At 41.9% G+C, this 24,948-nt stretch overlaps 1 protein-coding gene across 1 annotated transcript in view; it reads right to left on the reverse strand.

Annotated features, from left to right (window-relative positions):
* The window catches only part of adcy9 (adenylate cyclase 9), a 37,576-nt gene extending 16,215 nt beyond the window's left edge, over window positions 1-21,361 (reverse strand). The window contains 2 exon segments of the mRNA XM_034239127.1: window positions 17,312-19,814; window positions 20,218-21,361. Coding sequence (XP_034095018.1) covers window positions 17,312-19,193 — 1,882 coding nt within the window. The 5' untranslated portion in view covers window positions 19,194-19,814; window positions 20,218-21,361.
* Window positions 21,362-24,948: the final 3,587 nt, after the last annotated feature.

Below are 24,948 nucleotides of genomic sequence, written 5' to 3' on the forward strand. Positions count from 1 at the left end.
ATTTCAGCTTTCTAACTTTATCAACAGCTTGCTCTGAACTCTAAAACAGGGCCTTGAATTGTAAGGGCAATTAAAGGCTTGACATAAGAGACAAAGAAAAATTACTATCTTCTGTGTGTCATCAAAGCTCTACAGCTTACAGTAACAACGCTAATCCTTTATTACTGAGTGTGTGCAGCCAAATCCAATGAAGCAAATGTTGTGTCTTTCTGCACGTGTGTGTGTTTGTGTATAGATCTTCCCTCATCTCTGTAAAGGCAGCGCTCTGGGAAATAAACAGACACCAGCATTTTAAAAAGTCTCAATGCAGCTCAATGTTTTTATTGATTTATTTAGACCAGCTTGAGCACAGAGAGTTCAGCTGAGGACGGTTTACTACTACAACAACTACAATAAACACACACATACAAACACACACAGACAAAGAGACCCATACAGTATGCATGTACATCTAGTCATGAACACACTGGCAGACCTGATGAATCGACACAGCTTTAACGAAGTGTGGCAACATGAGCAAAACATGGAAAATAAACATAGTGAGGCCTCATCATCTTAACGGGTTAACCACGCTTTCCTCAACATTTTCTAAAGTGAGCCATCTCCAGTGATTTTCATTAGGGCTGCATGATTAGGGTAGTGTTGACTGATTGCAATTGTGATATGATTAGCCATGTTAGAGGGGATGATGGGTATTTCAAAACTGTCCTCATTATTATGAAAAATATATTAAAGGTCCCATGTCATGGCCATTTCTATTGATCATAATTCCATTGTTGAGGTATACTAAAATAGATTTATATTGTGCAATTTTCCAAAATCACATTTGGTTGGTTTCTCATACAGCATCTCTGTATAGTATGTGTATTCACTCTTTGTCCTAAACGGCTTATTGGAGCGCCAGCCCCCCCCCCACTCCCTATGAGTCCAGTGGCCGTCTGCGAGACAGTGAGACACAGTGAAACCCAGCCCGAAACCAGCCCGAACACACACACCGACTCACAGCCTCGCCGCGTCCCGCCGTCTCAGGGAGGAGAAATTGGTGGAGCTGCAGCTGAGAAAAGATTGAGTGTATGTGTGTGAGGAAGTCCACGGACTTAACCTAACGGCTCCACAGACGTAACGTAACGGCTTCACGGATTGGTCCATTTGGACCAATGGGTCCATTTGGGTATGGGCACGTCACTGTACCCAGGAAGAAAAAGATAAATCTCCAACGAGGTGTTCTGGGGCAGCATAGACAGGTATTTTCTGTGTTAGAGTTTTACTCGCTACAGGGTGTACTTTGAGGGGTTGTGACTCTGCAGACCGTTTACATGCATAAAAACCTTCATAACACACAAGGGGACGGGTAATAACCAGAAAAGCATGACATGGGACCTTTAAAACTATTGTGGTGGGTTTTTTTTTAATAAGAGGATCTGTAAAAAACTAAATATATTTTTATTAATTCTGTAGAATACTAATTGTAGGCCGAGACTTCTCTGCAAGCACCCCCGCACTTGGAATATTTCCTTTAATAAATATTGCTTTTGTTGCATTACATTTTTACATTACATAGCATTTAGCTGACGCTTTGCAAAGCGATTTAAAATATGTGAAAAAAAACATAAAGATTCAAATTAAGGACATCAAGAATAGTGCTGACTTCAAACAAGAAATATCATTGTAAGTGCAGGTGCTTAAGTAAAACACATTTTATGATTCTTTTTTGCAATTTCAATATTGCACTAGTCCATGTTGAGATTTAGATCAAATTAATTAAGATGAATTGTGCAGCCCAACCAAAAGCTAATAGGGGCATTTTATATAATTAATGCGTTTTAAACAAATCGAGACATTACCATTTAGATTATAAGAATTAATTAATTAATTGTGCAGTGCAGCCATCATTTTTATTCAATTATTCTTAAATGTGCATTGTTGCCACATAACGTTCCACTGTTGAGTGACTGGAAAACATAAGCTAGTTTAAAAGCATCTGCAATCTCATAAACATTCACCATCTACTGTACAGTCTAAAGTCTGCAATACACACAACCTGATGTGTTAGTAAATGTACATTTCTGTTTTGACTGATAAGATAAGATAAGACTTTATTTATTCCGAAGGAAATTGTTGTGCCAGAGTAACAAAATACAATAAACACAATAAACATGTTCCAAGATTGTTCAAATAGGTATGCAAAGACACCAACCAAGTGAAAGTGGTCCTTTATTCACAAGACACCCTTTTCAGGAGATATGCAGCATCCGCCGGTGTGAGACATATTGGATAGTGGTATTTCCATATGAAAACACACACACCGCCTTTCCTGAGAGTATGACTCATACTAGGTAGTGCAATGCAGTGTGATCTCCTGCGCCCCATTTTTTAAATTAAAAATAACCAATAACGTGCTAACACACACACAAACAAACACACACACACACACACACACACACACCATCTGCACAGTCACTTCCATGAGACCAAATATAAAGAGTGAATGAATGAACAGAAGGATCAATGGAGAGGAAGCGTAGCTGAGTTGTCACATTCCACATGTACACCCGAAGACCGTACACCGTACACACCATAGACACACACAAACACACAGACACATCCAAAAATGACTCTTACACACTCCCAAAGTCACTTACACCAACCTGATTCAAACACTTTGCGCTAATGCTAAAAGATCAGGGAATTTCAAGGATTGACAGGAAATGATGCTTGCAAATTTTAATAATTAAATACTCCAGAAATGTAAATATTTTTTGGCAAAAATGTGGTACTTTTCTCTATATCAAATTAATGTGAAAAGCATATGGTTTTGGACGATTTTCCAGAAAATTAATAAATATAAAGGACTCCTGGGGATTGTGTTTGGGCTTCTTCACCTATTTTGCTGACAGCATAGAAAATAGTTGATTTAACAAAGAAACATTGTGGAAAGAAATATTTGTATTTGATCTGAAAATGATCATCAGTTATAGGCCTACAATGCACAACTGCTGTTACCAACATTGCTGTTAACTTTACTAACCATGCTATGTTCTAATACACACACACACATACACACACACACACACACACACACACACACACACACACACACACACACACACACACACACACACACTCCAAGTGCTCTAAAAGGCTTGTGTGCAAACTAAAACATGAAATAACACACACACACAACAAACATGTGTAAAGTGCAAAATGTATATTTTGCACTTTATATGTCGTAGCTGCTATATTGTACTGCCATGTGGTAAATACTTGTGTATGCTGCTCTTGCTCTTTTGCACTTTTGCATATCATGTATTTTGTTTTTGCTATGTTTGTAAAATGTAATTTTCTTAAATGTTTTATGTGAGGGACCGCGGATGGAAATGAGCTCAAAGCTAAATCTGGCACTGTTACGCTTGATACATTTGAATGTTTTAAGTGTTCATTACTGTGCTTTGTCCCTGCCAAATAAACGATTAAATAAATAAATAAAACACACAGTTAGACTAAAGCTGACATTTCAGAGAATCCCCACCAGGCCGTCCCAGTTTCCGACTCTCTGTACTTCCTGAGAAATGACCTTTGACCTTATGGCGGCTTCAAATCCCTCCCTAGTGACACAAAGGTCGCCAGCTCCCCTCTGGTCCCAGACACTGTGAACATTTTCTCAAAATATGAAGCATCAAGGCAACTTAAGTCAAAACTGAAGCAGGAAAGCCATAATAGGAGCAGACAGTGGCTAAACGTCCCCTCCTCTCTTTGAGCTTTTTATTTCGTTCTTCACTTTCATCTTGCTTCTTGGAACAGTCAGAAAATAAACAACTCTGGCCCTTTAAATAGACTTCAACTTGTTTTCTCTTTTCACAAACTTGGCCTCTCAACTTTCCAACTCCTACTTAAACTGTCTCTCTAACCTTTGCCTTCAACTCTTTCTCTTTTGTCTTGCCAAATCTTACATCTTGCGTCTTTATATCGAGCCACTCTGTCTTGTCTCTGCTGTCATGTGCTCTCATTCAGTCAGCCATCTTCCTCTTACGTTAACCTACTCCCACTGCCTCCCCCCCCTCTACCCTCCAGTTTTCTCCCTGGTCAGTGGCGGGTCTTGAGAACAGGCCTCGTGCAATAGCAGATGCCTCCATATTTGGACAAGCTGATGGAGGCGAACGATGAGGCTCTCACACGATCCTCCTTAAAAAATGCTCCCATCCATCCGTCCCTCCTCCCTTGCCTCTTCTGTGCCATCATTTAAGTCTAGGGAGTTTCTTGCGGAATCCCTCCCTATCTTTCTGTAAAATGTATACTCAAGGGATTTAATAACACTGGATACATAAGATGAGAATAACACTTCCTGGGTTTTGGTATAAGACAAGACCTTTGTCACATCATCCCTTGGGTAGAGTGAGCTCTCTGGAACTTGCCCTACTGGAATCAGTTTTAAAGGAAAATCTGAAATGCAAAGAGGAACAATATCGCTTACACAGTTATGTAATGGAACATCAATTATTGTCGTGTTGTAATAAAAACCAAGACAACATGACAAGCACAATTGAAAAATCGACAAAATCTGAATGATACGAAAACCATAGCGACGCCCCTAACAATAGTATAATGTTATCGCACTACAACAATATTGTTGTATACAGCTGTAATCAATTTGACGATTATCATATGTCGGTGTGTCAATACACTGAGATTTGAGAAGTGAGTGTATGTATGTTAGTTAAAGGTAGTGAGCTCTCAGCTGATGTTATGTTACCTTTAGGAGTTAACATGTAAACTAACATGCTTTAGTTATATACAAAGTTTTACAGACATGCTTTTGTACCTGTTTTTTAAAATAACTATATACTCGTTTATTTAAGGGTTATGGTAGCCGATGATAATAATGACGAAAGTGAATACTCGGAAATGTTCTAAGACAGTTATCATTCCATCAGTATCTCATAACGTTATAACCGTATTTCACATCTCGTCTGTAGATGGCTCTACCTTCAATGTGTGTGTGTGTGTGTGTGTGTGTGTGTGTGTGTGTGTGTGTGTGTGTGTGTGTGTGTGTGTGTGTGTGTGTGTGTGTGTGTGTGTGTGTGTGTGTGTGTGTGTGTGTGTGTGTGTGTGTGTGTGTGTGGTTGACAGGAACAGTGATGCACTCCGACTGTCACTGCGTCACTCTGAGAAACACACACACACACAGCTGTTTGAAGGCATTTCAGAGTCTGACTTCACAGAGCCTCTGAGTTTTCTCTCGGCTGTTGCTCAGTGGCAGAGGACGGTCCTTGAGCAAGAAACAGCCAGCCATGGTCCCTCTGCATAGGGTACGCCGATGGCGACTGACACGTCAATTTGTTTAATGCACACACCAACATATTAACTCTAAGCACGCTGGTACATTAACAGTGCATGGTGTACATCTAGCAGGTTTATTATACTAATCACAGTCTTCTTTTCATGTAATATATATCTGAAGGGGTCATATTTAAATGTATGGCCTCATAAGAGTCCTACAGTTGTTGCATGGCGTGATTCATTCTGCTGTACCCCATGGGTTTGTCCACACACACACACACACACACACACACACACACCACACACACACACACACACACACACACACACACACACACACACACACACACACACACACACACACACACACACACACACACACATACATACATACATACCTCCCCCGCTGCCCTCAGCTAGACTGTGGGAAATCCTTGGGAAAGGGTCATGACCAGAAAACATGCTCCTTCTTCTCTCCCTCTCTCTTATGTTCTTCCCGCTAATGTCACACAAGTCTCTCTATCCACAGACCACCAGGGAACAGCGCTTTACATGCTGTTTACAGTAGGGCTCGACTGATGCAGGTCTTGGAAGACCGGTACTTAGATATCTAGACAGACAGCTCAGATGTGTTGTGCCAATTGCTACATTTATATACAACACATTAAAGAGAAGCTCCATGCTTTTTTTTAACTTCTCTGCTTCAAATTCCAACACAAGAAATCCATACAGCCTCAAATGACCAGCAATCAAATCACAAACATATTGCTGTTGTGTAAGTTGGGCGTACAGTGAAGTGATGACATACTTTTGTAGTCCCACAGTAAAAAGCTAACATAACGCTTTAAACAAACTACATAATGGTTTCATAACTTTGTCGATAAGTTGTCGCTAAGCTAAAGCTGGTCTCATGTTCGGCATGATGGTATTTAGAAGTCTTATTTAGCCACTTGTTAGCAACTGCCTTTTTTAAAAACACGTAAAAGAGTCAGATATAAAAGGGGTATTCACTTCAGTATTTTTCTTCTTAGAACAAAACTCATACGCTTGTATAAACACTAGACCTCATTTCAGGCATTTAAAAAAACATTAACTTCAATACAAGGGAACCTGGACGTGCTAAAATTGTTTAGGACTCAATTCTGCACCACTCTTTTCTGAAGGAAAAAAATGATGTTGCTTCTTTGAGACCAAAGGACATGCTGGGAAATGATTGACTGAAGTAGGCAGGTAAAGGGAAAGAGGGCACACCTTTGTGTAGTGCACCTTGCCTAGCAGACCACTCTCCTCCTCATTGGCTATTAACTCTATCTCTCCCTTATTAGCCTTTTAGCTATATAACCAGCTCAAAGGAAGCTCATGGATATTTTAACAGGCTGGAGGCCGCACTCTCTATCTATTATTCAGAACAGCCGTTTAGCACAGCAGCACTCCAGCATACTTGAGTTGGTGCATACACACACACAATCACACAGAGCAGCACAAACACACAGCTGCTGTTGCCACACTGCTCCATACAGCTGTCGCAGAAGTGGAATTTTAAACAGTTGTCATATTACACACTTGCACACAAAATACAGAATAACTAGCAGGTGAAGGGGAGATAATAATGTGACCCCTTGTGCAAATGAAGTTTACAGAAAGTCATGACCCAGCCCTGAACTATATACAAACGAGCCAATTTGATTATTGACCCCTGCTAATCTGACACTTATGCATTCTGTATGAGCTGGTCAATTAGTAACGGTATGACAGGCGTGTCAGAACTTCCCAGGAAGTGAATTGTCAGGAGTCAGGACTAACCATTGTTATGTGACAAGCAATGTGCCTGATAAGGCCGGGGAAACACTTTCACAGAATACAATTATAAGAAAACACTCTGTGTTTTCTTATAATAAACACAGAGAAGAAAAAAAAGTGTTCTGCCCGGTGAGAGAAAAATATGCCTTTGCTTCTGTCGAAATGTTTAGACAATACATTTGCAATATAAGAGTCATGTACTTTGCTGGAAAGATGAATGAACATTTGAGAAAGTCAGAACTGGTTTTTATTGTTCTAACAAAAATGATGTCACTTAAATGCGGTCAGGGAAGAACTGAGAAGCAATACATCATCAATCTTTTTCCTACTTCTTTCTTCCTCAGGTGTGCATAAACTACAGGTGATGAGAATCATGTAAATGAAAACATGATAGGTGTTAACCATGAGAAGTAATACCGGCTGAAAAAAATGCATATCATCTTTACCTACTCTGTGCACACAATGAATTAAAGTTAAAGTGGACCTATCATGCTATATTTGAAACATATATTGTAGGGCCATACCTATATAAAACATGTCTGTGAAGCTCTTTTTTCAAAATACCAAACAGATCATGCATTTTAGCCATGCCTCATTTCGCTCTATTTGCTCTTTTCCAGCCCTGTTTTTGCAAGGGCTGATTCTGCTTTTGTGGCAGACTACAGCGCCACTTACAGGCCTGGCATATGTACTACAGCGTATCTCATTCCCCTGATAGATGGAGAGTTGCCCATATAGGCGGAGCACCCCTTTTTTGACGTCAGAGAAATTCAAATAATAATCAGCTCCGTTGCAGCCCCGTTTTTAGAGATTTGGGTATGGAGGAAAAGAGAGAGGGTTGTGTTTTCTGACACTTGGTGAGTTCCCTGACACACCGGGGACACATATTCATGTATAAAAGACGTACAAAAGTGCATTTTGCATGATAGGTCCCCTTTAAGGTTCAATAAAAGCCAATATTACATTGGAGCATTGTTTTCATAGAACGTGGATGTTTATCCAAAGAAAATTAAGAAGAAAGAAATGTGAAGAAAATGCCACCTCGTGTGTAATAAAACATCAAATAGGCGCATTCACACCGCAGTACTTTTACCACAAAGGTTCATGAGAACTTAGTTCATGAGAACTCTTTAGTTCTCATGAACTAAGTACAGATCGCGTTCACACCGGAATAAGTCCCTGGGGGTGGATTAGGCAAATGAAGCCGCTGACGTCACTTCTTCTTCTTCTGCTTTGTGTTTACTGGCAGGCCGCAAACCACTTCATGGCATATACTACTGCCCAAAGTCCCCGGCCGGAAGTCCCCAGAGTTGGGGACTGGCTTCCCAGCAGCTTCTACTGAAGCCTTCCGAGTAAATCGCCAGAACGCCGACACCTCCTCATCTTCACCACTCCCATGTTTTATTTTGTGTTGCCATAAGTTAGTCTCTCTGCGTTTCTGCGCTGGGCTAATGCTAATAATGCTAATGAGAGGATAATAAAATGGCGGCTTCACAAAACTTTTTGGGAGTTTTACGGGGCGTGGTTTGCAATCCGCCCAGCCAATCAGAAATATAGCTCTTTTCTCACAAGAGAGCCGCTCGAAAGTCCCTGCTCTCTAGTGCCCCTTTCACACCAGCGCTTTTTCAGTTTTCAGTTCACTTCCAGCTCCAAAAAATTGTCGGTCTAGAGCAGTGCTTCTCAAAGTGTGGTCCGCGGACCACTGGTGGTCCGTGAGCACCCCCTAGTGGTCCGTGAGTATATTGGTAACATTTCACATTTTTAATCAATTAATTAATTTAAGTTTTCCGCACTCTCGCGGGAATATCTCCGCAATGGAGCAAGCTTAAGTTTCACTTTCGATTGCATGATATAACCCAGATAAACACCTTCATCACACATGTTGCCACTTGTTTGTACAATTTTCAGGCGATTTGTAAAAAACGATGTGTTTTTGGATATTTGTGGAGTTAGGTGGTCCGCGAGTGTTTTTTTATTGGTTAAGTGGTCCTTGGTATGAAAAAGTTTGAGAAACACTGGTCTAGAGCAGTGCTTCTCAAAGTGTGGTCCGCGGACCACGGGTGGTCCGTGAGCGCCCCCTAGTGGTCCGTGAGTATATTGGTAACATGTCACATTTGAAATAAATAAATACATTTAAGTTTTCCGCACTCTCGCGGGAATATCTCCGCAATGGAGCGAGCTTAAGTTTCACTTTCGATTGCATGATATAGCCCAGATAAACACCTCCATCACACATGTGGCCACTTGTTTGTACCATTTTCAGGCGATTTGTAAAAAACGATGTGTTTTTGGATATTTGTGCAGTTAGGTGGTCCGCGAGTGTTTTTTTATTGGTTAAGTGGTCCTTTGTATGAAAAAGTTTGAGAAACACTGGTCTAGAGGCAAGAGCTTCGGAGCTAAGAGGTGGCGTCGCTTACGTCTCTCTTACGTCGAGGCGTGCAGGAAACTAAATCCACCTCCCCTGAACATGGGTCGACTGTCATGCCTGCCTACAAGCAGTAGTGCTTATAAACACACTTTATAAAGTCAGGCAACACTAACCAGGCTTCGTGTGATTCTGTTTATTTGTACCTTACTTTGACCATCCGTTCACTGTTATTGATCATTGTGGAGAGAGGCAGACGTGTTGTTTTGTATTATAGCAGCTATCGGATGGAATCAATACATGGGCTGCACAGGTTGTCGTGTCCGACTATCACAAGTAGAATCATAATAAAAATACGCCTGTAGAAAACGGTTTATGCCACAATAGGATAGCAATAGCAAGTAGTCAGTTTAGCTTCGGTTGCTATGCTAACATCACCCATTTTCAGAGAAACTTTCATAACAGCGTTGTGATACCAAACAGCGTCAATTCAGACGGACACACATTCACTTAGGCTAAGGGGAACTGTGGATATGTATCAGCTGCTTGTGTGAGTCGGACAGTGAATACTTTAGAGCGGCCGCAGCAGTGTGAGCTAACCGGGAGCTAACGGAGGAGAATAAACTCCCGTGGAAGAGCAGCCAACACTGCAGTGGTCGGTAAATGCCGCAGAAACACATTAATAAACAATGAACCACGGCACTCTGGAGCAAAGTATAACGTTGGAGAAGTCGTTATTCAATTTATTCTGGCTTCGTGTGATTAAAAGCAACACGATCATCGACCCGACGCAGTTCCCCGTTGTTGTTGTTGTTGTTGTTGTTGTTGTTGTTGTGAGCGCCGTAATGCCGTTGGGGAGCAAATCAGCGATGTAAACGGTGACGTCATGACGCAGCAGCCGCAGCACCAGTCGGGTGCTGGGCGGTGTGAACAGAGCGGGAGCAGAAAAGGGAAACCGGAGCTGAACCAGAAAAGCTCTAGCTCAGAGCTAGAAAGGGAAAAGCGCTGGTGTGAAAGCCGCATAGCAGGGACTTTCGTGGGGGTAAAAAGGTTCTCATGAACTAATTTTAGTACCGGCACTTTTTGGTGTGAACGCGATAAAAGAGTTCTCATGAATTAAGTTTTCATGAACCTTTGTGGGAAAAGTACTGCGGTGTGAATGCGCCTAATGATACAGGTTAGCAAATGCATCCTCCTGTAACAAGTCATAATCCAATAATTGACTTTATGGTTGTCATATAACTTAAAGCAAATACACAACATGGTTATGTAATTCTTCATTGAGTGACTCACAAACATAAGCATGTGCTACCCTCCGTCTCTTTTAAACAGAAACATACACACACTATGCTGAAACTGGACAGACCTGTCAAAAAGATTAAAGACATTTCAAGCAGGTGAGTCTTCTATTCAGGATTACTTAATTACATAAAATGAACACTTCTAAAACTAGAATATATATCACATGGAGAGCAAACTACCTGGAAAGACTAGTTACGGATTAAGTGTGTGCATATGTGTGTGTGTGTGTGTGTGTGTACGTTATTGGTTAAGCTAGTCTTCACATGCAATCAGGCTAGGACAGGGTTGGGTATGCTTATCAACACTGAACACACACACACACACGACACACACACATTTGACTCAGCACATTCTTGAGGAATAGGAATGACAAACTTCTTGTGAAATATGTGGGCTGAATGAATAAAAGAAAGCTGATTAGCAGAGGCGTAGGACTTACAGGACTTAGTATTTGACAGATCCTCTATGAGAGAGAGGTGCAGAGGGTGAGACAAAGTGTTATAGCAGGACTGTTATAGGAGAGAGGAAGAGGAGAGAGAGGAGTAAGAACCTCTGGTCTCCTCTCACTGTGCTGTCTATACTGTGCTGGTTCCCTGGCTACTGGCTATTCAATTATGATTTAGTGTATCTCTCTGGAACACACACAAATAGCATTAATGATAATGGAATTAGTATGTACCTAATATAATATTGGAGAACAACATTACGTAAGCAATTGTAGGTCGGCTTCAGGGCAGTCTGTGTGTGTGCAGCGCTGAAAAGTCAGACTCAAAGCACTGACATGCTTCTTCATCTTTGAGTGTCTTTACACTTTGTTAAACCATTTATTCTCAGTTAAATTATATTATTTAATCCAAACAAATTGTATGTTGTGAGTTATAAATTTGTCTGTGTAAAATTGTAATATCAAATATAAAAGGAAGTCTATTTTGAACATGAAATACGCTACCTTGAACTTAAATCGGCACTATTATGCTTTTGGGGTTTTCCCTTTCCTGTATTGTGTTATTTAGCTTTTTGCGCATAACAAAAAGCTAAAATCCAAAATGTCTTCTCTCCCACACACTCCCCCCCTGCCTAAAACGCCTCCATTGGACTCCTTTGTTTACCTTAGTATCAACATGACATCACTATGTAACACTCAAGCTTCTATTGGCTAGCACTCCAACACATTGTGTGTTATAGGCTAATGTACGGGACATCTCTAAGCGGTTGACCATTCACAACACAGCCGGCCAACTAACCAATCACAGCAGACTGGGCTCTGGTTTCTGACAGAGGGTGAAAAGAGGTGCTGCAGCACAGGCAGTACGAGACAAATTAAGAGCTGTTTGAACATTAAAGCATGGAGACATTTCATAGTAGAGGCACAAACAAATTAGCACAATAGGGCCCCTTTAATTTGTGTGCAACAAGTATCACAGAATCCAAGAATGTAAAAAAATATATTGAGGAATTACATTTAAATTAGTCATATCGCTTTACCACAAGTGACACACAAGTGCAAGTAGCAAAACACTGCTGCTGGCATGGATATTATTAAAGATAACAACAAATTGCAAAACTGCTTTTTACCAGTTTATTATTCTGATCAAGTCACACAAAGTCCAGTTTGCACACTGGAGTAAATGATAAAACATGAACTCTGTTATTTTTGAATTGCCTTTCACAGGAACTGACTCATCAAGGGTAAATTCACAACTTCTAGTAAAAATGTTCCTAAAACAAAAGCAACCGCGCTCCAACAATCATGATCCCACTTTAAAGTCCCTTTTTCTTTTCCTCCCCCTCTCTCCTTCACCAGTAAATTCCATTCTGTTCTCCATCTTTGCTTTGATATGTTCGGCTCGCCTTGTACTGGACGGCATTTTTCTTTTGATTCTGTTATCAAGCACAACGACAGCCAGACGCAGACAAAGATACACACACATGCTAGCTAGACCACCTAGTCAAGTGATTACAGTCGACCTCTGAACCCTGTAGTGGTGAAACAACACCATGTTGGGTCACTGAGGCCGCAGGGCAACCATCTCCTCCCGACTTTACTCAAATGCACATACTTTATATCAAAGAGTCAAAGGAGAGACAATCAGTAGGACAATACAAAGAAGCAGGGGACATACTGAAGGTGGTGTGTGTGGAAGACAGCGGAACATGTTGGTGATCTCTGTGTGTATACATGTCTGTTTGTGTATCTAAGGGACAAAGACTCTAATCAGTCATTTAGTTTTATGACTTGGTTGTTATCATATAACATGCGCACACACTCACACGCTTTGTTTGACTGGCAGTGCTGTGGTTATCATCGGTAGGTGAGGATCTAAAGTTGTGAGACAATTATGTTGTAGGGGGGGGTTGGTGACAGTTAAGCTTTTAAAGTACATAAGCTTTTACCTTTAGCAGAAAACAGTGCATGAAGTCAGAGTGAAAGTGGCACAGCCCATGAACCACTGGGGCTGGTTCTAGTTAAGGGTCTGCCATTTGCTGCTGCATGTTTAGGTGACATGTTTGATTTAGCACAGACTAACCAGCCGGAAGGAATGGACTTCCTACTGCAACACACTGCAATGGAAGAATAGAGTGGTGCGGGGTTGACGTATGTTGTGGGACGACACGGAAGTTAGCGTCACAAGATGTGCCTGGACAAAAAGCCAATTTGATTTTTCCAGTGAGTTTTGGAATAATGTTGAAAATAAGATCTGTGGCAAACACATGTTTATGATAATCACAGATTTTGTTTTTTGTTCAGCAGGATAATCTCCAAATATGACTTTTATAATAGGTGATGTGTAAATGCAATCGGCAGAAGCAAATAGCTCAAATAACGTTATAGATAAACTACATCATGGTCGCATGTCACCACCGCTAACCTAAAAGGCAGCTAGTAGCTTGATGACGTTTAGTAGTTTTTTTTATTGCAACTGCCTTTTTTAAAGAAATGTAAAAGCTTCAGACATTCACGATTGGGGTATTTACTGATAGAAAAAACTAGTTAGGTGGTTTGAACCACCTAACTAGTAACCACCTAACTAGGGCATCTAACTAGGGCATCTAACAAAAAACTAATTAAAAATAACTTCTAGAGAAGTGGGCCCAGAAGTGCTAAAGTACTTACCTGATTACATCTATTTCTTGCACTACTACACTATAGGCTTGTCTGTACACACAAAATAGAGACATTTAAGCAATCAGCTTTAAGAGCGAACGTATCAATATAAACAAACAGACATAACCCCCAGACTCACGCAGTCTGAAACAGACAGGGTGCCATCCTATGAAACTTAAATCATAGTAAATCAAGGTCTGAATCTTGAGTCTGCTGATATACAACATACTGCTATACTGCACCGTAACTTTAAATGTAGATGGTCTAATGCATATACATGGAACATGACGGAAAACAACACAGCCTAATTGTCCCAAGCTACAACAATAAAAAGCAGAGTCTAAAAAGAAGATAAGAAGATTAAAGCAGCCGATACAGACAGAAAGAAGCTAAAGAAAGTCTCACCGGCTGCAGTGGAATACTGGTGTTTGCGCGCCAGATACAGAAAGTGACATATTTATATTTAAAAAAGTACAAGATAAAGTTTAGCAGAGCTACTTTGTTGGTGTTTTGTAGTGCGTGCTGGAATGCTTCTCAAAGGGATATAGAGTGGGAGAATTGGATCATGCAGCGCCGGGATCACACTCTTCAATCCCCATTTATTAATTTGACATTTAATCATTTAGTTGATGAAAGCACTTCAGGATGTCAAGGCTCCGTCAGATCTAGCTTAGAAGAAAGGACTTTTTTTGGAAGGCAAGATAATGTCAGTGTGCAGGACAGGGTGGGAAAGCACAGAGGAGACAGGAGCTGAGGGTCAAGGGAGTTTAGGGAGTGAATGTTCAAACTGAGTGACTGGCAAAAACTGTTGAGAAGCATGTACAGTTTCAAAGTGACGCAACAACTGTCATTTTTTGTAATCTTTCGATTTAATGAAATAGTTTCACACTACGTAAGTGCAAATGATACACACTGTATAACCTATACACTGTCTTTGTGTACTTTTTAGACATTTGCACACTTTAATCAACCTAAAAGTTGTATCCTTCTGAAGTACTGTAAAGCATAAAATCATTGCTAAATTAGCCCATTATTCAAAATGCCTACTGCATACCTGCATGGTTAATTCATTTGAGAACAGAGGTGTGACTCATCACTGCATGTTTTATTAAATTAATAGAAAAATGTAAAGCAGATGTGTGGTATTTGGCAGATGATGTAGTCCATGTCATGCACTGTGATACCTGATTGTGTGCATCCATTACTAGCTAGGTTCAGTGCATTTCTGAAAAGACAAAGTACAGAATCATTGCAAACTGACTGCATTCAGGGCCATATAAAGCTTGGGCTGCCTAGTTGCTAAAAGGAGAGCAGGGTGTATTAAGGCACTAACAGACTGGAGAATGGTTGAGAGCACGCTATCTGAGGCGAATCCTTCGGCCTGCTGAGGGATCTATAGCAGAGCCTTGACTGAAGACAGACCCACAGCAATAAAGCAGTGTTACACAACAGACCACATGTACAGGCCTGGGTGACAGGTGAGAGACTGAGGCAGTGATGAAACCACGGGCATGAAGAAAAGCACAGGGAGAGATGTGGAACATGGGAGGCAAAGAGACAGAAAGAGGAGAAAGCAGGTGACAGAAAGTCGGAAGAGTTTACAGATCGAGAGGGGCAAGGGAATTGAAGACAAATGATTCCGTTTATAATGAATATGTTTTCCAGAAAAGATGCTACAGGGAATGAAAAATGACACTAAAGCCAAGAGAAAGACACATGGTGATACATAGCTACTCAATTGCGTAGTTGTCTTTTTACAAATGGACACAGTTGTGTGACAAATCCGACAATCACGGCAAAAACTGATCAGGTCCTTTATTTCTCCTTAACTTGCTTCAACAACTTTCCCTAGTCTCTCTGTCTCCTAAACAAAGCAGTCGTATGTGATTCTGACAACGTTTTCTTAAGAGTTTGGAAACTGTGGCTTTCTGTTTCAGCAGGAAGAAAAAATGCCATTCTCCTTTTCACTCCCTCAACAAAAGCTGCATGTCAGTATCTCACTCTGTCACTGTTCGCCAGTCTGGAAATAGAGTGATGGCACCATTTAGAGCCAAGTGTGAATACACTGTGACACAGGGCCTGACAACAGCACAGACAGTCTCTGTTTGCGAAAGACTAAGATTAGACGGAATCCCCTGTATTTACGCTGCCATCCACAAAGTATTGAGACAGCGGATGTCGAGAAAGTCACATTTATTTCAGTATAGTTGACCCTCTTCCTGGTGTCCTTGCACCACTATTCCCATCGTACAAGTGGTGCCACAATACAATTAACACCTGTTTAATCCACTGATATCCAGTACCACATCTGCTCCAGTCAGTTAAATCGGTCAGCTCTCCTATTATCAACTACAATCTCCAAATCAAAAACATTCTGGCCTCCCACAAACTCATTGTTAGGAAGAAAAACAGCCAATGGAGGTTGACAATTTGAACTGCAGGACTAAACTGATTTTTGTATGGTTGAAAACTCTAATTCATCAACAACAACAAAAGGCCTTTTCTGTGTACCAATCTTGATCTGGTTTGACTTCATTTGAATAACCAAATATCACAGCCTGAAGTGAGAGAATGCCTGCTGCATATGCTTAATACTTATCCTGGCTTCTTTGTTTTTTTTTAAGTATTCATTCAAAGTATTACTATGCAAGTTGTTTACAATGTTGGTAGCAAATGTTTCAAATCAATCTAGTGCATTTGCATACAAAAAGATATAATCTCAATGACACAGGAGTCTGTCAGTCAAATATAAAGCTCCCAAATAATCTGTGTTTGAGTGCTGCTCCAAAATTGGTTCAAACCACTGATAACGGAAGGCAGTAAAGGTCAGTGAAGAGAGGGTTATTCATGTCCTTCGACAAAGATGAGTTTCTGAAAACAATTGTTGTTTGGTATTTACCGCTGCTGATGAAAGATATCTAATTACCTACATCAAACACATCTCTCTTCCTGGAGCGCTAATCTCTAAATCTTGTATCCCGATCTCCTGCTTCTGTTGGAACATCGTTTCAACAGGACTAACTGGTCAGAAAACATATGCTAGTGTGTTGAGGCAACAAGTGACCCCACTCAACCCTGATGACCAAGTCGACATGTTCAGACAATGCAAGTTTTCAACCTTTACTCTGTGAGACTTGCATTTATATTCAATGTCCTTTTTTCCGATTACAATTATGTGTTTTGCTTTTTAGATCAGTGTAACATATAGGGTATCTAGAAAATCACTATATAAAATAAATGTATCATTATTGTTATAAGCATTTTGTTACAAGCTCAATGGAGTTTTTTCAAAAAGTAATTCGTGAAAGTATAAACTAATACCCATTAACCAGTCAAACCTGTTTTTTAGACCAGTTATTTTTGGGTGACTGCCTTGAAGTTCTATAACTAAATGATTAACATCTAGTGTGCACAGACTTTCAGTTTCACTCATGAGATGTAAGATGTGACCAGCCACTTACCCTTCAGTTTCTCCACCACACTCTCCCCGGCTCTCTCCGCCACCCGTCCATCCTCCCTCTGGTAATGGTCACCCAGGAATCGAACCGTAGCTTCTGACAGGTGGACCTTGCCCGCCACGCCCAGCTGCTCCATCAAGTTGGCCAGGTTGACATCATTGGACCACACATCAAACTTGAAGCGCTTCATGCCCAGGATCCCACACAGCACGGTGCCAGTATGGACGCCGACACGCATGTTGACCGTCTCGCATGTCTCCTGGCAGAACTGCTCGATGGCTTGGATCATGCCCAAGCCCATCTCCACACAGCAGTTGGCATGATCTGGACGGGGCTCAGGGCAGCCAGCGACACAGTAATAGCAATCTCCCAGTGTGCTGATCTTCTCACAACAGGTGAGCTCACAGAGCCGGTCAAAACGTCCAAACAGATCGTTGAGAAGGCCAACCAACGCTGGTGCTGACTTATTGGCGGACATTCTAGTGAAGCCCACAATGTCCGCAAAGAGGATGCTCACAGGCTCCATGCGTTTCATGTTGAACGGCCGGAAGATGATCTGTCCCCGGGGGATGGAGGTCTTCTTGCGTTTGTGATTGTTGTAAGCGTAGTTCTTTGTGCTTGTGGCACTTTGGGCTTGTGAAGCTCCACCGCCTCCTCCACCACCCACTGAGACGGCTGAAGCGGAGCAGGCACCCGAGGAATAACGCTTGCCAGAGTTCTCGCCACCACCCTCATCATCGCCTTGCTTCATCAACTCATCTGCAACCTGCTGCGGCATCACAGAGTGGATCATACGCTCCTTCAAGGCCTTCTCCACCTCTAAGTCTTTGCCATGCATGATAGCCTGGCCCACTTTGAGGAAGGTGCTGCGGGAACGCACCTCCGACATGATGAACAGGTGGATGCCAATGACATGGGCACACAAGTGGAGCAGAGCTTTGGCCGGGCCCAGCCAACGGAGGGTGTCCGAACCTGAACCCTCTAACACTGTCCCCCATCCAGTAGAGTCATAACTCCTTTGAAGCAATGGCAGCCATTCTAATGCCTCAAATAATATAGAGTACAGGAGCCCCAATATCACTGAGGCATACAGACGCACATGGAGGACGCTGTATAACAACAACAAAACCTCCATGCACAGGGAAAAGGTGCCCACGGGGGAGATGCAAGGGGTTGGAAGGGCTCTGTCAGGTGAGGGATGTGAGGAGTTGCCCCTGCCAGCCCCATCCAGCTCAGTGTAGCCGGCGGTCTGTACCTGTGGAGCTAAAGTGATGGCAAAGGTGACTGCGATCAGGAACAAGGAGGTTTGGTTGTACAGCCATGTGTAGGGCTGGGTTAGTGTGAACAAAAATAGGATCACTAGGACAACAAAAAAGGCGGCAGTGGGGGCTAGGAAGGTCATGGGGTGACAGCGGTCACTATTGACCCCAAAGTAGATCCCCCAGAGTACAGCTGCCACCGCCAGGTAGAACAGGACATAACGAAAGCGCCGCTGTGTCTGAGGAAAGCACCTCTCTTGGCAAGCGTCTTCCAAGATGGGGGAGTCAAATTTGGGGTCCCAGCACTGAGCTGCAGAGCGCTCGAACAGAGGAGGGGCCTTCCTCTGCTCTCTGGCAGTGGAAGTCCCAGCTGGTCTGGAGTCTGCTGAGCTACAGCTGGAGGAGATACTGTATTTGTGGGAGTTAGGGTTCATTTTACTCACAGCCCCATGTCCTCCAGCTCCTCCTCCCCCTGCTCCACTGCTGGCAGCCTTCAGGGGTCCATGTTGATGCACGTGTGGCGCGCTATTGGAAATCCGCACGGTCACCGCGCCATCCCCGCTAGAGTCGCAGCTCACTTCCGTGCCATGCCTGGGAAGCTGCCGGTGATGTTGCAGAGTGGCCATATTGACTGCTGTGGCGAGGAAACGATGGGCGCGGGAGAGGTTTTAAATATTAATAATATCTTATGATGGGCCTCAGGCAATTAGACGCGTGAGTGCACATATGGCACGGAGGAGGAAGAGAGTGACAGGCAGACAGGAGGGAGAGAGCAAAGGTGTTTGGTGGAATAATCACAGTGGTGATCACAGCACAGACGTCTTTGCTACGCAAACAGCAGCCTGCACACTCACTCACACAAAACGCGCCGTTCCAGTTTCTTGAGCAGTTCATTATCCAGCCCCGGGTTTGCGTCAGTACTCACATTACACGTATCCTTCTCCAAAGAGGCTCTGGGTTTGAGCCCGGCTTTCTCTCCAGCTGCGGTAAAAACACTGTCATCACTCTTTCTGCCTTCTGAACTGAACATCCTTCTCGAAAAGGACTGGTTGGTGATGCAACGGATTTTGTATGCCTACATCAAGTCGGTCCTGACGTTACATGACTGGAAATGACCTCCTCTCGATGTGCGTAATGTGTCGATGCTGCTGACATTACAAAGTCAGACAGCGTCAGAAGAAATGCCCAGATTGTTTCTTCATTCCAAAATAACGTTGTCTGCGTGGAAACAGAGCTCAGGTCCAGATCTGTATGAGCAGATACAGGCTGTCAACAGCTGTGCACAGCAAAAGTTACACTGTCCCTCTTATCTCCACAAAATGCGCGACGAATGGCACATTTACACTTTATTTCCCTTCTTAAAGCACCTAACAATAGCGGGGTTATGAACAGTCAGTAGCATTCAAATATAAAATGTGAAGGAATTAGTTTTCTCTATACAGCATCAAAACTGTAAAAAAACATATATTCTTTAAAGAAAATAATCAGTTTTCATCTAAAAGACTATTATCGTTTCACATAAAGTGGTGTAGTCTACTCGTTATGCAGTGAAGGTTTAACATACAAAAATAATGCCAGCTTAAAATGTTAGCAATTTAACATTGTGTTAATTATAAAAAAGTGGGTGATGTGTGATTAAGACGGCTTTACCTTCCACTACAACCCTCCCCATGTATGCCTCAGCGTGCTAAGGATTTGCATTCCTTATCCATAGACATTCTCCTTTCAGATGTATTCCAGAGGGCCCATTAAAATAGTCCCGACTGAGTTATTTTGGAGTCCTGTCCAGTCCAAAGTCCGGATCATAAGAGGCCTGACAGGCAGGCCTATTCCCACAGATCCAGCCCCGTCCTTTCCTGAACTAGCTCTCCGGATCCCTATACAGTTTATTCCACTCTGCTTTCCAAAGAGGGGGTCGGGTAGGGGTCGCTATTCAAAGACGCGTAATCGGAAAAGAGAAGCGCAGAAAATACCATCCGCTGTCCCGAATTAGTGTAGGTTTGCCTCTGCTGGGAGTGTCTGCAACTTGTTGCGCGCAGTTGGCAAAATATACAGCTATGAGGAACAGCCTCGGTCGGAACAGGCTGGTCTATAAATAGAGACGATCAAAACTCTTGCAATAACCGCACCGAAGGAGTGTAACATTTGAAAGCTCCTATCCACTTAGTCTGTGGAAGCGCTTAATGTTAAAGAAAAACGTAGTAGGCTACTTGAAATCAATGTCGTAAAACGCATGCAAAACGTCAGCGGTAGGCCCCCTCTGCTTCCAAAAGCTCCCAAACTTTTTTTTCTCCCAGGCCGTATTTCCTGCGTTTGGAGAGGAGACCCAGTTAGGAGTCTCTGGTTATTTGGAGCTGAGGCTGGATTTCCTCCCCTTGCATTTCCCCCCAGAGCAAAGAGAGTAGAACATTCCCAGAGCAATGAAGGAGACCCTCTGGATAGCTCCTCGGTTGGATTGTCAATAAAGACTTCCCTCAAATAGTACTATATCCTAGTCTTAACCAATGCCTTAGGTCTGGATAACAAACACAACACTGTGCGTTCTGGCCGCGGTGCGTCCCCTTCCGTCCGCTGCTGGTTGCCTCCCTTTTCCACTGATATAGCTCTCTGCTGAGTTGGGGGCTAAATAAAAAACTGACCCACTGCGGGAGTTTCGCGGCAGCTTTTCCTTCTTATCCGGGTGAACGTAATATCTCCACTCCTGCTGTAGCTGCCACCATATTCGCTGTGACTGGGTCGGAAATCCTCTCCCAGCTGTTGTGGCGGTGCGGGTTGGTGGGACTAGCCTGTCAAGCAAACAACGGTTTAAAAAAAACTCTGTTTCCGGTGTTGCCTTTCAAGGCGACCAGATAGCCTATTAGTTAGTTAAATATGTCCCATTAGCTTGGACAGAATACAGGAGAAAGTTAATATCATATCAGACTGCTGAAGTTAAGGTTAAATGAATAGGAATATGTTGGTATTTTTGCAATTTCACAACACAACATTCCTTAGTCAACAGAAACATTGAGGTCGTATAATGTTGATTGAGTCATATTTAATCTATAAAAGGTAGCCTATGTCCATCTCTTGTCCCTAGCCATAGAAGGGAAGGCATCCTAAACATTAAAAAAAACACCAGGCTACAGAGTTCAGAAAGCAAAGGGTCGTCGATACGTAGGCCTATCAACAATTCTTCAAACGTAACTAACCCTGACCCTATACGTTTACAAAACTAAAGCTATGTATTAAAAAACTATTAACCATGTAAAATACCAACAAATAACGACCTTTAGTTTGAAGGCGGGAACTCTCCTCCGGTGTCTGCTGTCTCTGTGTGACTTGACGTCTGGCTGAGTGGAGCAATGCTGCGTTCAAGTCACGTGTGAATGAAAGTTTCTACTTTTGAATCCTTCAAATATACATTTTTCTGACAGATTTTTGCGTTGCTACTGTAAATTATGTGTACCCCCACCGCTATGTCAACTCATAAGCAACTACTTGCATTGCTCAGCCTAGGCTGGAAATGCAGCTGTCATTACAAGTTAGAAGTTGTGATCAACATAGTTTGATTTTTAAAGTCGTTCTTTAACCTTTAGCTATCATTACAGACTCTACTAAAAGTCATGTTTTCAAGTGGCCCACTGCTTAACACTTGAGAAAAACATGTATTGAAAAGATTCCAGTCTTTCCTTGTATGCAGCATGACACAGCCCACACACATAAGGGTGTGTTTATTAGCTAAAGTTTGGTATATTATTGACTAACCCATACCAGACTTTTAAGCAGTGTGTGGACCTGTTAGTATAATCTGCTGAAGAACTAGAATTACTCAGATTGCTTTTCTCTGCCTGAATGGGGATAATAAATACATTTTTTCAACAATAAAATCCAGTAGCCTGCAGTTGAGGAGAATGTTTCTGCTTCAGAAACGTTTTGGGTTTTGAATGTGTAGACTGTGCAAGCAATGCACTTACATATCTGTGGGATGTTAATCAGTCTGATATGTAGGAAAAAAACTAATCGAATATATTGATTTGTATTTGCATATCTTATCAACCAATTTGTTATCAATACAAGTGCCCTGTTGTTCTTCTTTGTCTGAGATAAACACAGCCAGAGGGGAATACAACTCATCAACAAAGAAAACAATTATTGACAAAATACTAAACTGGAGTGAAATATCACAGGATTTTTTTTATCATTTGTTTTATTATTGAATTATTTATTTGGCATAGTATTTGTAGCACTTTTAAAGATGCATTTGTATTTGAAGCACATATTTCCTGGGAGATGTTTCTAAGCTTATAGTGGAATTGACATTAGACATTGTCACATGCAAATCCAAGAATGAAAGAAACAGGGTTTTGTTCATTTGTCAAAAGCTAAATTTCCCAATGCCAAGTATAATAAGAGAATTCAGGGGAAAAGTTATTCAAGGAAAATCGTGCAGAGGAAACACGTGTTGTTATTTAGGTCCAAGGCACGTGTGTGTGTGTGTGTGTGTGTGTGTGTGTGTGTGTGTGTGTGTGTGTGTGTGTGTGTGTGTGTGTAGCATTACTATACTTGTGGGGACCTAAATCTGTTTACACAGTCACGTGTGGGGACTCGCCTCCCTTATGGGGACAAATTGGAGGTCCCCATGAGGGGAATCATTAATTTTAGGGTGAAGACTTGGTTAGGTTTAGGTTTAGGATTAGGGTAAGGGTAAGGGTTAGGGTTAGGCATGTGTTGGTTATGGTTAAGGTTAGGATAAGTCTCCAGGAAATGCATGTAAGTCAATGTAATGTCCCCTGAAGTGTGTGTGTGTGTGTGTGTCCTCTTCCATTGAAGAAGCCATAATGTTTAAACTTTGAATCCAATAAAGCAGGTAGACTTAAGACTCTAGTACTCTATGCTTCATGTAAGTGAGTGTGTGTTGTGTGTGTGTGTGTGTGTGTGTGTGTGTGTGTGTTGTGTTTGTGTGTGTGTGTGTGTGTGTGTGTGTGTGTATGTGTGTGTGTGTGTGTGTGTGTGTGTGTGTGTGTGTGTGTGTGTGTGTGTGTGTGTGTGTGTGTGTGTGTGTGTGTGCTTATGCTCGAGAGCTTACAAGAGGCCTGTTTGAAGAGTTAAAGCAGCACTGATAAGTCTGTGTTAACATTGTGCTTTAATCTGGAAACATTGTCTGCTTAGCTAACAGATGTTATTATAAGATTCATACACTTTTATTTGATATGCATGTTTGTTCATGCCCTGCTTCACGTGAGTGTTTGGGTCATTGTGGTGGGTAATGTGGTATTGTGTTGTGTATTGGCCATTGAAATAAACTCAGGTTCAGCTGCAGGACAGAGAACTACCAGTGAAGTGACACGCTGCTAAAGAATATCGTGTCAATTAGGCTTTACTCTGCTCCTAGTACAGGGTGAGGACTTTGACTTGAATTTGGTCTTTTTGAAAAGCCTGGGTGCTTTATTCCCAGCTGTATCGTGGATTTCATGAAACCTTAACATGTTGCAGTTTACTTTATTATACTTAGATTTACTTCAAACAAATGATGATATTTTAATTACAGAAATCATAACACAACCTTTAAATGGTAAATACACACATAAATGTCTGGCAATGGACAGGATGTCACAATATTTGTGAATATTTATTGAATTTGACACCAACAGTTATGATCCAGCCACCAAGAGAAAAATATTGATTTATTGTAGGCCTATCTATTTTCCTGTAATAATGTGTTTTGCCCCCCTTCTGCAGAAGTATGATTGCTAATAGAATAGTTTTGGAAGAAGAAGGAACGTTTTATATTGTTGTATGTGCTGATCAATGTTCTAGTTTGGTACTAAATTAAAAATGTTTTTGCATTAAAGGTAGGGTAGGTAAGAATGGAGAAACCAGCTCGAGTGCGGTAGAATTTGAAAGTACGCAGCCAAAAAAATGTGCCCCTTCCTTCAGAGTTCCTTACAGAGCCCCTCCTCCAACACACAAGAACGCGCACATGACCAATGAGGGCACGAGATAAGTTTGTGTGCTACGGCTTCCACAGATGAAATATTTGTATGTATTTATTGTCAAAGCATTAATGTATTCATTGCTATGTTAAGAGCATTCCATGGAATATAACAAAAAGTGTTTTTGAAGTGAATTACCTACCCCACCTTTAATGTGGCAGGATGAATGAAACAAGTCACACAACTTATTTGTAACGTAAGTGGCTGCAATAAAGTTTTTTAGCCAGGAACAGTCTTTTGCTTTCTATTTCCCCTGCATTAATAACACTAATATAATTCAGTCTGCCTCTACAACTCACTCAGCAGTTTGTGGGTCCAACACATTGAACGTAGGCGCCTCCTTGTGGCTGTTTTCAGTCACTGCAGGACATTATTTATCAGCAGCTAATGAAAAACAGCATTTTAT

The sequence above is a fragment of the Gymnodraco acuticeps genome, unplaced genomic scaffold (assembly GCF_902827175.1).
Source record: "Gymnodraco acuticeps unplaced genomic scaffold, fGymAcu1.1, whole genome shotgun sequence".
In the NCBI taxonomy this organism is placed as follows: domain Eukaryota; kingdom Metazoa; phylum Chordata; class Actinopteri; order Perciformes; family Bathydraconidae; genus Gymnodraco; species Gymnodraco acuticeps.